Here is a 13939-nt window from a genome sequence, read left to right as displayed (position 1 = left end):
GCTGGGCCAGGTCCTGGGCGGGGCTTATCTGTGGGCGGGGCTTCCTCGAGTTCCGGAGTCGAGTTGCTGCCTGGGCCGGAGCGGAGATGCAGCCGCCGCCCCGAAAAGTGAGCTTGGCCTGGGGACGGGGACTCCTGGCGGGCTGGGGGAGTGATGCGGCCCAAAGGGGCACCAGACCTGCGGTGGGGGACGAAGAGTAGGAAGGGGTTCAAGGATCAACCCAGAAGTAACCGAGGAAACAGCCCAGCTCCTCCCTGGCCCCGCCCCCTCACCGCTGCCTGCGCGGAGTGTTTTTCAGGTCCCTGCGCCAGGGGTCTTCATCCTCTTCTTACCCACACAGGTGAAGCCATCCCAGGAGGTGAAGCTTCGCTTCCTGGAGCAGCTGAGCATCCTTCAGACCCGGCAGCAGAGAGAGGCGGACCTACTGGAGGATATCAGGTAGCCCTGACCCCCTCCACGTACCCCGACTTTCTCTGTCACACGCTCCGCCTCTTCTCCAACATACTACAGCTGTCGGGGTGGGCGGGGGTGAAGAGCTCTCCAACCTGCCCATTCAAGGCCGTCATCCTAGGCCTCCCTCTCCAGATGCCGGATACGAATTATCCTTCCGCGCACGCCAACACACATAAACACACAGGGACCCTCCCTCAAACCCCTTCACTCCACACCGCCCCCTCCACACCCACAATCAAGCTTAGGACAGAATCCCCCCTCCATCTTCCAGACCTGTTGGAAGGCTGGCACACACTGTACTCAGCTGACCCCCTCAGTCCTCACCTCCAAGCTCACAGATGGTTCTCCAGGGGTGGGGAGGATCCTGCTGAGGCTCTGAGCACTGAGGTGAGGTTGTCCTTTGCTGCGGCTGCCCGAGGTGATCTCAAGGACTCTCTCTTCAGTCTCAGGCCCTCCTGGTATAGTCACACTCCAGGCCTGACTCCCCTCTCCCTCCTGCCCAGGCTAAGGAGAGGGTCGAGGGTGGGAGAAACGGACCAAACAGTAACACCACACCACCCCCCTAATCTCCACAGATCCTACAGCAAGCAGAGGGCAGCCATTGAACGGGAGTATGGGCAGGTATGGGACTCCTTTCTCTGGACCTTCCCTTTTGTTCTAGCCTCCTTTACACTACCAGCAATGTGCCTCCACACATACTCCTGTCCTGGTCAAGAGCAAATGCCTAGAACCAGGCAAATTTGTGTCAAATCCCTGCTGTAGTACTTTTTAGCTGTGTGACCTTGGACAAGTTACTTAACCTTTCTTGGCCTCAATTTTTTTCTCTGTAAAATGGGAATAATAATAACTGTACTTTCACGCAAGGTTGTTGTAAGGACGGAATAAGTTAATGTATGTAAAGCACTTAGCAAAGTGGGTGGCATTATTATACTCTGATCATACACTCTCCCAAGTGGGGAGAGTCTTTGAAAGGGAACTGGGTCTGTGATGACTTTCCCACCAGGCACTCCAGAAACTGGCTGGGCCATTTCTGAAGAGGGAAGGACACCGGAGTGGGGAGATGGACAGCAGGTGGGTCCCATGGTGGGGTGGTGGGGAGGCCAGGGAGCCAAGAAGGGATGAGGAGCTCAACCCCAGGAACCTATGAGGAGGGCACGTGAGCGGCAGGTAGAGCTGACACAGCAGCGGGAGAGCAGCTGACCCAGCAAGGACACTGGATGGGGGCGGAGGGCATAAGTGATCCTTGTGGCCGAGCTAATGGCTGATCGATTGATGGGCTCCCAGACGAGGGGGATGGGAAAGCAGTCTGTCTCCTGTGGTGTTGGGGGGGGGCGCATCTCGTGAAGCTTTGGAGTGCTCCCCTCCTCAATGCAGACTTTCTCTGGGGAGAGGCAGGATGGTGTTTGGTGCCTGGCGCTGCCTGCTGGATGCCACCATGGCTGGGGGCCAAGCCCGGCTCCAGGCATCTGACCGATACCGTGACCTGGCAGGAGGCACAGGGCGGAGCGCTAAGGAGCAGGTGCTTAGGAAGGTATGGCTCATTGGATGGGGTGAAGGAAGGGCTGACGCGGGGATGGAGGTGATCTGGATCAGGACTTGTGTGTCCATGCCCCTAGGGAGCAGAGAACCTCCAGAGGGCGCAGGCCGAGGTGCTGCAGTCTGTCCGGGAGCTGAGCCGAAGTCGAAAGCTGTATGGGCAGCGTGAACGGGTGTGGGCCTTGGCACAGGAGAAAGCGGCTGATGTCCAGGCCAGGTGGGGTCATGGGGAGTTAGGAAGCCTGTGGCGTCGGGGGATGGAGCCAAGGTGCCATGGCTAGGCCTGACCTCCGCTCCTCTCCCTTGCCTGCACAGGCTTAACCGAAGTGACCATGGCCTCTTCCACACTCGGACCAGTCTCCAGAAACTCAGCACCAAGGTTCAGAGGATGTGGGCATGAGTGGGGGCAGGGAGAGGTGGGCAGATTAGTCTAGTGGTTTGGAACCCGGGGGCATAAGTCAGAGAGACTGGATGAATCCAGGCTACCCTACTTCCTTGGTGCATGACCTTGGTAAACTTGATCTCTCTGAGCCTCATTTTCTTCATCTATAAAATGGAAATAGTACCTTTGTTCTTCATTCCTTTAATATGCAGTTATTGAGGACTTCTATGTACTTGGCACTGTTTGAAACACTGGGGATATGGTGGGGAACACTACCAGCAGAGCTCCTGCCTCCACAGCCTGGTTAGGGGAGACAGATAGTAAATAAACAAAGACTCAGAATAAATGAAAAGAAGGTGATACAATAAAGCATAACAGGGGAGTGTAATTTAGAGGGAAAGCCTCTCTGAACAGGTGGCCTGAGTGTCAAGAAGGAGCCAGCCATGCAGAGATGTAGGGGAAGAACATTCCAGGGAGAGGCAATGGTGAGTGCAAAGGCTCTGAGGTGGGAATAACTTTGTAGGCTCAAGGAACTGAGAGAAGGCCAGTGTGGCTGGAGCACTGTGAGCAAGGGGACGAGCACTGTGGAAAGACTCAGAGAGGGTGCTGGGGCCAGCTCATGTTGGACCTGGTAGACCACGGTAAGGAGCAGTTGGGATTTTATCCTAAATGTATGCAGTTGCCACTAGAGGATTTTGAGCAGGAATTGTGAGTATGTAAAAATTTTAGTATGGTTTGCCAGTTATCTCAGTAATGTGAGAATCCATTCTGGATCTGCGTTGGCCGTGGAAGGACCCCAAGGGTCCAGGGCTCCCAGTTGACACCTATGTTCCTCTCCTAGCTGTCTGCCCAGTCGGCCCAGTACTCCCAGCAGCTGAGAGCGGCCCGCAATGAGTACCTGCTCAACTTGGTGGCCACCAATGCCCACCTTGACCACTACTACCAGGAAGAACTGCCGGCTGTGCTCAAGGCCAGTCTCAGCCTAGATACCCCTGCCTCTCAGCAGGGAGGGCGTCTCCCTGCTTCCCACCACCATCAGGCTGGGTGGGGCTGGGGACCTAGCCTGCTCAGAGTAGGCAGAAGATACATACCTGGGTTCCGCTTCTGCTTCTAGCTGGCTTCATGACATTGTGCAGAATACTTACCCTTCTGAACCCCAGTTTCTTCATCAGGACTAACCCCTGCTCTGCCTACTTTATAAGACTAATGGGGCTCAAGGGAGAGAATGAATGTGAAAGTGCTTTTTAAACTGTTAAGTGCTGTGCACACATGATGGCCTATTATTAGAAGCAATAATAATGTCTTATTCCTTCTTAATTTCCCATACCTCATACCCATCACCCATTCAAACCTGGACAGAGAGCCTGCTTGGGGGAAGGGTGGTGTCAGCATCTTGGGGTTCTCTCCAGGCCCTGGTCAGCGAGCTGTTGGAACACCTGAGGGACCCGCTGACTTCACTGAGCCGCACTGAGCTGGAAGCTGCAGAGATGGCTCTGGAGCATGCCCACCGTGGGGGGCAGGCGACCTCCCAGGTAAGCTCCCCAGAGATCCTCTTTACCCTTCTGTCCCAGTACAGCGCCCGCTCCACCACTGCATGCCTGCCCCTTTCCTTCTCACCTCGTCCTCTCTCTACCGAGAAGGGCTGGGGACAGGCTTGGAGAGGGAGCCAGCGAGTGGCCGACTTTGATTTTTTCCAACTCCCAGGTAAGCTGGGAGCAGGATCTGGAGCTTTTTCTTCAGGAGCCCGGAGTATTTTCCCCCACCCCACCTCAGCAGTTTCAGCCAGCAGGGAATGATCAGGTGAGACCTCTCTGCTAGGTGGAACCAGGCCACTTGGAAAGGGGACTGTGGTGTAGGCCTCTCCCCCATTATCCGTGTCCTGGTTTTAACTTAGAGACTATTAAACCATGGAGAGAGGGTTTCAGAACCCCAGTTCACCTCCCTCCCACCAGGACACAAATTAACACACTTCCTCCCACCCTTCTGTCCCTTCACTGCACTATCTTCTTCATTCTACCTCTGTCCCTCAACCCGGATCCCACTTCTGGGACTCTCTGTGTGTCCACGTGAATGCACACCTGTGTCCACAGTCATAGGTGTGTGCTCCCAGCTATTTGTCCCTGACCCTGGAGGTCAGGAGACAGGGGAGAAGAAAAGGAGGGAAGTGGAGGGAGGGGGAATAGAGAAGGAGCAGCATCAGGTCATCCTCACAGCTCCCCATTCATTCAGGTGTGTGTCCTGGAGCTGGAGCAGGGCGCAGGAGGTGTCGCCGGGCAGAGTAGCCTGGAGAAAGAAGTTCAACGCTGGACCAGCCGAGCTGCCCGAGACTACAAGATCCAGAACCATGGGCAGCGGGTGAGGTGGGGGTGCAGGTGTTGGGGGTGGGCAAGAAGAGCTGAGAGATGGGGAGCCCAGCGTCACTGGGGATGTCATGGGGCTGCAGGCAGGAGGGGAGGGAAGGCTAATTTAAGCTGATAGCGTGGCACAGTAATTTAAGAGCATAACCTTTGGGACTAGACTCACCTGGACTCAAATCTTGCTCTGTTGCTTCCTAGTTATGTAACCCTGAGCAAGGGAGTGACTTAAGCTCTCTGGACCTGAGTTTCCTCATCATTAAAGTGGAGCTAATGATAGCACCCACATCACAGGGAAGATGAGATGACATAATGCATGTGAAACAACTAGGAAACTACCAGGTTATTAGTAAGTTGTGCCCCATAGTATCTCCACCCACTCCTGTCCTCTGCGTCCCCAACCAGGTGCTGCAGCGGCTGGAGCAGAGGCGGCAGCAGGCTTCAGAGCGGGAGGCTCCAGGCATAGAACAGCGGCTGCAGGAAGTGAGGGAGAGCGTCCGGCGGGCACAGGTGAGGCACAGCCCTGGGGTCAGAGCCACTGAGATCGCACCTCCTCCGGCAACACCCTCCTCCGCTCCTTTATCTGACGGTGGGGAGACTGGAGGCAGGAGGTAGAGGGTGGACATATCTGGGGAGGAGGCTCCACTCACCTCCCAAGGGCAGGCCCAGCCACAGCCTTGACTGACCCCCTCTTCCCTGTGTCAGGTGAGCCAGGTGAAGGGGGCTGCCCGGCTGGCCCTGCTGCAGGGGGCTGGCCTGGATGTGCAGCACTGGCTGAAGCCAGCCATGACCCAGGCCCAGGATGAGGTGGAGCAGGAGCGACGGCTCAGCGAGGCCCGGCTGTCCCAGAGGGACCTCTCTCCCACGGTGAGCTCCCTCCAGTCCCTACCCATACACACCCAGGAGGGTAAAGAGCCCCAGTGGAAAGCAGAGCTTATAAAGTGGGAATCACACTAGTAACTGACTCAAAGCGTTGTTGTGAGGCTTAAATGAAATCACTTAAGTATGACTTTTGGCACAGTTTGTAACACAGAGAGCTCTCAATGAACTTGTATTATGGAGTATAGGATGGTGGTTATGAAGGGTCCTGAGAGCAGAGCAGACTATAAGCAGTTTGAGTACCAGCCAGTCCACTTACTAGCTGTGTGATCTTGGAAAGTGACTTAGCCTTTCTGAGCCTCAGTTTCCCATTAAGAAAATTAGGTTAATAGTTTCGCAAAATAACACTGGGTTATTAAGTTTAAACAAGACAATGTACATAAGATACTTAGCATTGTGCTGGGCACATATAAGCACGCAATACTGTAACTATGTGATTATTGTTAGTATTATCTTGTGGTGGTTCTGCCTGTGACCCAGGGTGAACGGATGGGTGGTACTACCTTGGAGGAGGATCCACAGTGTTAAGGGTAGGATGGGGTGGGAGGGAGGCGCAAGAGCGAGGGGATATGGGGATATATGTATACATGTAGCTGATTCACTTTGTCATACAGCAGAAACTAACACAACATTGTAAAGCAATTATACTCCAATAAAGATGTTAAAAAAAAAAAAAGGTAGAATGGAGGAGTGAGAGATATAATAGGTACTTGAGACTGGGCCTCACAAGGATGTCTGTTCTCTGTCCCCCCAGGCTGAGGATGCTGAGCTCTCTGACTTTGAGGAATGTGAGGAGACTGAGGAGCTCTTTGAGGAGCCCGCCCCCCCAGCCCTGGCCACCAGGCCCCTCCCCTGCCCTGTCCATGTGGTGTTTGGCTATCAGGTGTGAATGGAGGTGGGGACCTCAGTCAGGCAGGGATGGGGAACAGCCAGTCCTGAATCCTTCTTTGTGGGGCCCAGGCAGGACATGAGGACGAGCTGACCATCACAGAGGGCGAGTGGCTGGAGGTCATAGAGGAGGGAGATGCCGATGAATGGGTCAAGGTGGGTATGGACCCGGGGCTCTGACCTTGGCAAGGGGGCAGTGGGAGGGACTTCTCTGTGGCCCGTAAAGACCCAGCCAGGCACAGCTGGAAGCCTGAGTGGAGGAGGGCCAGGGCCGTGGACTGCTGAGGCAAGCCTGCTTTCTGTTCACGTTGCTGGGTGAGCAGGCTCGGAACCAGCACGGTGAGGTAGGCTTTGTCCCTGAGCGGTATCTCAACTTCCCGGACCTCTCCTTCCCTGAGAGCAGCCATGACAGCGACAATCCTTCGGGGGCAGAGCCCACAGGTAAGAAAGGGAGAAGAGTTACTGAGTGGTTGTGGCCCTGGTCTGGGGGCACTGCTGCCCGCCTCTTCCCCTCACCATCTCTCCTGGGCTTCGGCAGCGTTCCTGGCCCGCGCCCTGTACAGCTACACGGGACAGAGCGCAGAGGAACTGAGCTTCCCCGAGGGGGCGCTTATCCGCCTGCTGCCCCGGACCCAGGATGGAGTGGATGATGGCTTCTGGAGGGGAGAATTTGGGGGCCATGTTGGGGTCTTCCCCTCCCTGCTGGTGGAGGAGCTACTTGGCCCCCCAGGGCCATCTGAACTCTCAGACCCTGAACAGGTGAGGCTTCCTTTTCCCTGGGTCCCCAGGCACGTCTGGGTTGACGCTCCCATGCCAGGGAGGTCCCATATTCGTCTTAATGCCCCCTCCCCCCCCCATAGTGGCTTGGGACTCCCCATCTCCTTTGGCACAGAGAAAAGGGAAACCAAGGCAGTCTTCATTAGCGTTTGGTTGTCCTGCTTTAGAGCTGGATCTTAGTTCAGATTCCTATTCTGTTACTTTAAGCAGTGATTAGACCTCTCTGAGCTTGTTTCTTCACATGCATGTAAAAGGGGGACAATAATACCTCTTTCAGGAGGCTAACTATCCTGATTAGAGATAATGGAAGTAAAGCGCTTAGCACAGTGGCCCATAGGTGCTTTGATATATGGTACCTGTTGTTCTAGCAAGAAGAGCATAGGAGTAGGAGTCAGGAGTTCTAGCCAGGACTTTGTCACTAACTAGCTCTGTGATTTTGGATAGATGGATTAACCTGAGTCTCACCTCTGACATAGGAATCATCAAATCCTTACCTCATGGGGTGTTGGTGAGGATTGAATGAATTAGTGCATGCGAAGTGCTAGCAAAATGCCCGGGACATATGAAGTGTCAATATATATTGGCTGTTGAAATGTGTATCACCTACAAGGCCCACCCAGATACAAGCATTTGGTCCCTCTCTGGACTGGGGAGTGACGGGACAGGAACTGAAGATGGGATAGGAGGAAGAGCTGGTGAAACCTTCCCACATGCCAGGAATAACTCTTTGCCCCCTCATCCCCAGATGCTGCCATCCCCTTCCCCTCCCAGCTTCTCCCCTCCTGCACCCACCTCTGCCTTGGATGGGTCGCCTGCACCTGTCCTGCCCGGTGGTGAGTAGGAGGAGCTGGGGGCCCTGGGAGGGTAAGAGACCGGAAGGAGGAGGAAGTCTGGAACTCCTGGGTTACACTCAGCCCCTCTGCCTGCCCTCAGGAACCTCCTCCATCAGGCTCTCTGAAGCATGATGGTAGAAGAGCTTGGGCTTTGGAGCTGGGCCCACTGTTCAGACTCTGCTCTGTGACTTCCTAGTGTGTGATTTAACGTGTCTGGGCCTTTACAGAGTGAGGAGGAAGGTCCCTCCCTCACTGAGTTGTGAGAGTTAAAGGGACGGCTATAGAGTGCCCAGCATTGTGCTGGGCACACAGCAAGCATGCAATTAGTAGCTGTTTTCTCATTATTATTATTTTTAAAATTAGCCATTTTCTCCCACAGTGTTTTCCCAATACACATCCTCTGCCCTTAGTGTTTTTGAATCCTGCAAACACCTGGTTTGCATCATCATTTTCCTCATCCATCTTTTTTTTTTTCCTTGTTCTTGTTGTTTCCTCATCCATCTTTCCTAAAACCATCTTTTCTAAAAGGTACTTTCACTTTCTTCACTGCACCACCCCCCGCCACTGCGACCCTGGAATCCCTGTGAGCGTTTTCTGCACCCCGCTTCTCCAGCACCTGTCGTTCACTATGAATGATTTACTACTCAGTCATTCACTGTGTCTGTTGGTGTTTCATTATGCAGTTCCTGGCAGCCATTAGGGGTGGGGGTGGTGTGGATCCCTCCTGCCCCCCGGGTACCTTTAGCAGGGCGGATTATACAGCAGGTGCTCAATAAGTGTTGAGGTTGGATGGATTGATGGATTGTATGACCTAGGTTAGTGACTATTTGTTAATTCAACAAATATTTACAGAGTGCCACTGTCCTAAGTGCTGGAGATACAGAAGCGAACAAAACAAAGTCATAAGACTGACTTGTGGTTCTTATTTCCAGACCAAGACCTGGACTGCCCTGGACCCCTGGACGTGATGGCGCCTCGACTCAGGCCGGTAAGGGCCCCGCCCTTGGAGGAGAGTGTTTGGAGAGGGGTCACTCCAACTTGTCCTGTTTTATCTGCAGGACAGAGGGAATGGACAGGGATATCCCCAAGGGAGGCCTCTGGTGCACTGACTGTGTGTTCCCTACAGATGCGTCCACCGCCTCCCCCGCCAGCTAAAGCCCCGGATCCTGGCCACCCAGATCCTCTCACCTGAAGCCAGGGGGAATCACTTTCCCCCAGTGATGCTGCTGCCCCTATCTCCGTGCTGTCAGAGACCACCCCTCCCCACGGTGATCCAGAGCGACACAGCCAAAAGCTGGAATCTCCCTGATTTCCGTTCTCACCTTCATGGGTAGAAACTTCTTCTCTCCCCATTTCTGGGGCTGGAACCCACTCCTTTTTTGCCATCATCCTCCAGCCATCTCTAAGGGCTGAAACTACTCCTTTGTCTTCTGCTACCACCCCATCTCTAGGGTGGTGAAATACCCTGAAATGTCTGGGATTGGAATTCATCCCCCAAAGTCTTGAGTGGCTCTGGCTTATTTGTGTCTCCACCCTGGTTCTGTGAATCACACCACTCCAGATGCCAGAGCCACTGGGGTTGGGGGCTGGGATGGGGGCAGGCCTGTCAGAAGGAGCTGGAGCCAGTATGCGAAGCAGCTGTAATGGTCTGAGCGGATTTATTGACAGTGAATAAAGGGCACAAAGCCCAAGCCAGGGCCTGGGCCTCTTGTGCCAAGAGGGCAGGGGGTCTAAGGTGCTATTGCTTTAAGGGCCCACCAAGGGCAGGGGCCTGCTCCCAGCCACACGCTCTAGCATATGGAGTGAGGTGATGGGGAAGGCAGGTCAGGCGGCCTGTTGGCAGGCAGGGGAAGGGGAAGAGACTGAGGACCGGAGGTGGGACTTCTCCCAAGGTCCCCCAGCCTGAGACCGTGCAGCTCCAGGTGGAAGTAGGGCTGGTCCCTCAGCTGGGGGGCAGTGCTGTCCAGTGGAGAGGAGGGGCTTCATGCCCACCCACCCCTTGGCCCTGCCAGCTGGTAGTCCATCAGCACAATGAAGGAGGAGGCTTGGAGGAGAGGAAGGGTAACAGTGTTGCCTCCTATTCAAGCTGTGTCCCCGCTTTTCCCCAGGGGCTGCAGGACCTTCCCTATCGCCTGGACCACAAGCCCACTCCCCACCACCAAACCAAGGAATATGTACCAAAGGCTAAGCCTGCAGTTTAGCTTGGGGATACAGGGAACCAATGGGCTTAGGTAGTTTAAAGTAGGGGGTGGGAGGATGAGATTATCTGACTTGGGGCCCAGGCAGACTCACCTCACACACTCCCTGCCCCCTGTGGTGGGGACACCTGAGAGAGAGAGGAGGGGTCAACAGTGGGAGAACAGGAGGTGGGTCATATCAGTGCCCCCTAGAGTAGGGGCAATAAGAGCTGAGCCCACCGCAGCCCACCACGTCTTCATACCTGGTGATCTGAGGTGTCCGGTTTGCTTGGCTGTCCATTTGCCTGTTGACTGGCCAGCCCTGGGCTTGGGCCCCTCCCTCCAGCCCCCAGCATCGACTCTGCAGAGGCTCCAGGGCTCCTCTCAAGTGCACGAGGGACTAGGCTGCTGTCCCTGAGTCCTCCATTCCTCACTGGGGGGCTGGCAAGGGCCTGGGGCTGCGACCTCTCAGGGGGAAGGCTCTCAATGGCAGGCATCCCTGTCCTGGGCTGCCCTCCCCCAGACCCCTGGCCACCCCCTGGGTCCTGCCCCCCACCAGATCCCCAACTCCTGTCCGTGGGGGAGCCATCACGATGCTCATGCAGCCCATAGCGCTTCTCAATGTGTGTCACCCGGAACCTGGGAGGGGAGGGAACACTGGGGCTTAGGACCACCACTCAGAGGCTGCTTGGTCCTTTCCTCCGATCAGGGACATCCTGGGTTTGATAGGCACTTCCCTCTGGCCTAGGGCAGGGGAGACCAGATTGTGGGGCACGTTGTGCAGCCTGGCTTCTGCTGTGGCTCACAGTCCACAAAGAAAGAGCCAGGGCCTACCTTTGGAGGCAGGTGCCTGACCGTTGGGGTCCCCACCTCAACCTCCCTTTACCTGGGGCACGCTATACCCACCTGCCAACAGAGAACACAGTGGTCTCCCCAGGCCGGGGGCGACCCTTTCCTTCCTTGGAGCGTCCCTGACGGACAAGTGGGGATCTCTTGTTCCGGCTGCAGTGGATGCAAGGGGCTGCGGAGCCCAGGTGCACTGTGTGATGATGGGAGGGGACTCCGTCCTGCAAGCTGGAGGTGGCACCCACACTGGACAGTAGGGAGGAAGGGACCAGGGGTGACATTCCCAGTTTTCTTCCTGTTCCACTTGCTCCTGTTCTTTCAGCGTGCTCCTTAAACCCCAGATGCCCCACTTCCCCCAGGCCCCACCATTCGTTTCTTGTCTTTATCTAATAAACACAATATGAAGATATTAGTGACCACGTGTTCTCCCTCCCGGGGCTAAAAAAGCAGGCAATGCTTAATGCAGAGGAGTGGCATAAGGGGTGAAGGTTAGGCTTGATGATATCCCGAGGAGAGATGTGGTTTGAAGGACTCAGGATTTTTACAAAACGTCCTTCTTCCTGTATGTTAACCAGCCTTACTCTCCCCTGTCAACCCAAACATGCAAGGAGACTGGGAGAGGAATGTGCTGGAGGAGAGGGTACTCTCCAAGGCAAGCTAAATCGTGCTGGCCCTTGTTCCCAGCTCACCTGGACAGTTGCATTGTCCCTTCTCCTTCACTGTCCCCCAGCATCTCCTTCAAGGCCTCAGCATTGGCTGAGGGGAGAAGGAAAAGAGGGGGTCAGTGGAGGCAAAGGCCGGGGCAAGAGAAAGTTGAGGAGGTGGGGAACAAGGGGCCAGCATACACCCACCTTCATTTTGGATGATGCATCGAACAATCCTCTCTACTGTGTCCTCATTCATGTCATCATCCTCAGCTAAAGGATGAAAGAGGTTGGTAAGGAAGCAGTAAATGAGTCAGCTTTGGGGGTACATTACCTGGTGGCTTCTGTGGCTTCTTGCTCAAGACTTACCCCTTTAGCAAATTGCCATCATGCTGTACATAGCATTTCAAGGGCCAGGGCAGAAAAGATGGGGAAATCAATGGGAGTCCAAGACTCATCAGTGGGCCCTTCCCACCCATGTTGCCTACTCTAGCCCTGCTTTCGGGGTGGTGGCAACCCACTTGCTCTTGCAGATTCAAGAAAGCATTACTAGACCTCCTGAAAGCTTGGTTGGGATTTGGCCTGGGTCTGTTGACCAGGAAGAGGTGTGGGGAGAAGGGTCAGGGAGAAAGGTGACTGAGCCAGGTTCTAGGCTGTTCACTCACGGGGCTGGAGCTGGGTGTCGTCAGGCTCCGAGCCCCTCGAGGTGCGGCAGCGGTAGCCTTTCTTCTTGAGCACGTGGCAGATCATGAAGCCTACCAGGCCCATGAGGAAGAAGACCAGCACAAGCAGGAAGAGCATGTACAGCCCATGTTGGGGCGGCTCCAGGTCAGGCTGTGGTTCCGACATGAGGCCCTGGGGGGCGAGCGCGGGCCAGGGCGCCTCCTGGGGTTAGGGGGCTGCAGCTAGAGATGGGGGGAGGGATAGGAATGCCTTCTTCAGGATCCGAGACAGGCAAGCCTCTGAGGTCTGGCCCCACCCCCTACCCAACCAGGGAGCTGTCCGTGCCAGAGGTGCTGGTCCGGGCCAGGGGTGCCAGACGGCAGCTGCGCAAACTGTCTTCCACGACCCTGGTCCGCTTCCCCGACGCCCAGAACGTTCCCCTTTCCAGCTTGTCCTGAGCTTCCGTCCCTCCCAAGGACACTGCAGAGCGAGATGGGACGGAATTCTCAGGCGGCCTGCACAAGGATCGTGCCTGAGTCAGCGTCCACACCTCCTCTGCGCCGGCCTGAGCCAGGCCTCCACAGCCCCCTCCCCTTCCTGTACTCTCGCGCACACACCCCCTCCCGCCCTTCTGTTCCTCCCATCCTGACCACCTGGCCCACCGGTACCGGTGGTTTGGCTCTGACTCCGGCTCCGGCTCGGGTTCCGGTTCCAGGGGCGTCCTAGTCCGGCTCAGGGCCCCCGACGCCCTCCCGGCGCTCATCCCTTGCTTTCTTCCCCTTCCCCCTTCGCCGCCTCAAGGGCTCCGGGCTGCAGCCGCAGATACCCGTGCCGCGGCAGGCGGGGGGAGGGAAGGATGGAGAGGGATGCGGGCTGGTTGGGACCGGGGAGAGGCTCCGGACACCTCCAGCCCTGGGAAGGGAAGGAGAAGGGGGACGCCGCCGCCGCCGCCCTGGGTTCCCAAAAGCCTTCGACCGTCGCCGGACCGGGACCAGGGGGCGGAGCGCAGGTGTGCCGCTCGGAGAGCGAGAGCCTTGCGCGCTTGTGAGCGCAAGTGTGATGCGCGCGTGACTGCGCCGCTCCCCCCCTTCCCCGACCCCGCGTTGGGGGAGTGTGCGGTGCCGAGTCTGGGTCCGGTGAGGAGGACAGGCAGTCAGGCGAGAGTGCTCTCCACTGGTCTATCGGGCACGGCTGGCTTGGCTCCTGCCCTCAGATGCCCCGGCCGGATGTGTAGCAGGGAATCTTCCCAGCGGGCCGGGGGGAGCCGGCTTTCTGCACCCGAAAGGGACAGCGCGGCCGGTTCTCCGGAGCCTCCTAGAGAGGTGACATGGCCTGCGCCCCGTTTGGGACAGGTAGCTGGACGGGATGGCTCGGCTTCCCGAGGATTTGACCCCCGCCCGGAAGGAAATGGCCCTCTCATCCTAGGACCGACGCTACAGTCCTCCGGCCAAGGCCAGACGCTCACGCCGCAGAACCTAGAAGGGCGTAGCAAGGCGAGGGCGGAACT

At 56.4% G+C, this 13939-nt stretch overlaps 2 protein-coding genes across 9 annotated transcripts; one reads left to right on the top strand and one right to left on the bottom strand.

Annotated features, from left to right (window-relative positions):
• The first annotated feature begins 18 nt into the window (after positions 1 to 18).
• FCHSD1 (FCH and double SH3 domains 1) lies at positions 19 to 9763 on the top strand. 3 transcript variants are annotated; one of them, XM_007194136.3, is made up of 20 exons: positions 19 to 107; positions 341 to 438; positions 1029 to 1074; positions 1457 to 1524; positions 1849 to 1984; positions 2070 to 2206; positions 2305 to 2368; positions 3213 to 3341; positions 3781 to 3903; positions 4076 to 4171; positions 4601 to 4726; positions 5131 to 5235; positions 5431 to 5592; positions 6359 to 6487; positions 6565 to 6648; positions 6816 to 6933; positions 7031 to 7251; positions 8015 to 8102; positions 9035 to 9090; positions 9229 to 9763. In XM_007194136.3, the coding sequence occupies exons 1-20, from the start codon at positions 87 to 89 to the stop codon at positions 9292 to 9294; spliced, it is 2073 nt and encodes a 690-aa protein (XP_007194198.1). In that variant the 5' UTR covers positions 19 to 86; the 3' UTR covers positions 9295 to 9763. The 3 variants fall into 3 exon arrangements, with proteins under 3 accessions (XP_007194198.1, XP_057396989.1, XP_007194199.1); XM_057541006.1 differs by having other exon boundaries at positions 1843 to 1984; XM_007194137.3 differs by having other exon boundaries at positions 1828 to 1984.
• Positions 9742 to 13889, bottom strand: RELL2 (RELT like 2). Of its 6 annotated transcripts, none has more exons than XM_028161828.2 (8): positions 13095 to 13889; positions 12778 to 12912; positions 12435 to 12674; positions 11977 to 12042; positions 11815 to 11881; positions 11186 to 11371; positions 10543 to 10918; positions 9742 to 10428 (listed from the first exon to the last, which is right to left on the bottom strand). In XM_028161828.2, the coding sequence occupies exons 3-8, from the start codon at positions 12616 to 12618 to the stop codon at positions 10396 to 10398; spliced, it is 912 nt and encodes a 303-aa protein (XP_028017629.2). In that variant the 5' UTR covers positions 12619 to 12674; positions 12778 to 12912; positions 13095 to 13889; the 3' UTR covers positions 9742 to 10395. The 6 variants fall into 6 exon arrangements, with proteins under 6 accessions (XP_028017629.2, XP_028017628.2, XP_057396990.1 ...); XM_028161827.2 differs by having other exon boundaries at positions 12778 to 12947; positions 13101 to 13889; XM_057541007.1 differs by having other exon boundaries at positions 13101 to 13889.
• Between the last annotated feature and the right edge of the window lie 50 nt (positions 13890 to 13939).

This window comes from Balaenoptera acutorostrata, chromosome 2 (genome assembly GCF_949987535.1).
Source record: "Balaenoptera acutorostrata chromosome 2, mBalAcu1.1, whole genome shotgun sequence".
NCBI lineage: Eukaryota > Metazoa > Chordata > Mammalia > Artiodactyla > Balaenopteridae > Balaenoptera > Balaenoptera acutorostrata.
Note: the sequence above shows the minus strand (reverse complement) of the source record. Positions and strands in the feature narration are given on the sequence as shown.

What these genes read in the sequence shown, in the direction of transcription:
- FCHSD1 (XM_007194137.3), top strand. Translation starts at nt 87, where the DNA reads ATGCAGCCGCCGCCCCGAAAA. An exon ending in TTGAACGGGAGTATGGGCAG is followed by an intron (nt 1,075 to 1,456) that starts GTATGGGACTCC and finishes CTTTCCCACCAG; the next exon opens with GCACTCCAGAAACTGGCTGG. An exon ending in GCGGCTGATGTCCAGGCCAG is followed by an intron (nt 2,207 to 2,304) that starts GTGGGGTCATGG and finishes TTGCCTGCACAG; the next exon opens with GCTTAACCGAAGTGACCATG.
- RELL2 (XM_007194140.3), bottom strand. Translation starts at nt 12,618, where the DNA reads ATGTCGGAACCACAGCCTGACCTGGAGCCGCCCCAACATGGGCTGTAC. An exon ending in CGACACCCAGCTCCAGCCCC is followed by an intron (nt 12,043 to 12,434) that starts GTGAGTGAACAG and finishes TTCATCCTTTAG; the next exon opens with CTGAGGATGATGACATGAAT. An exon ending in GGGACAATGCAACTGTCCAG is followed by an intron (nt 11,372 to 11,814) that starts GTGAGCTGGGAA and finishes CCTACTGTCCAG; the next exon opens with TGTGGGTGCCACCTCCAGCT.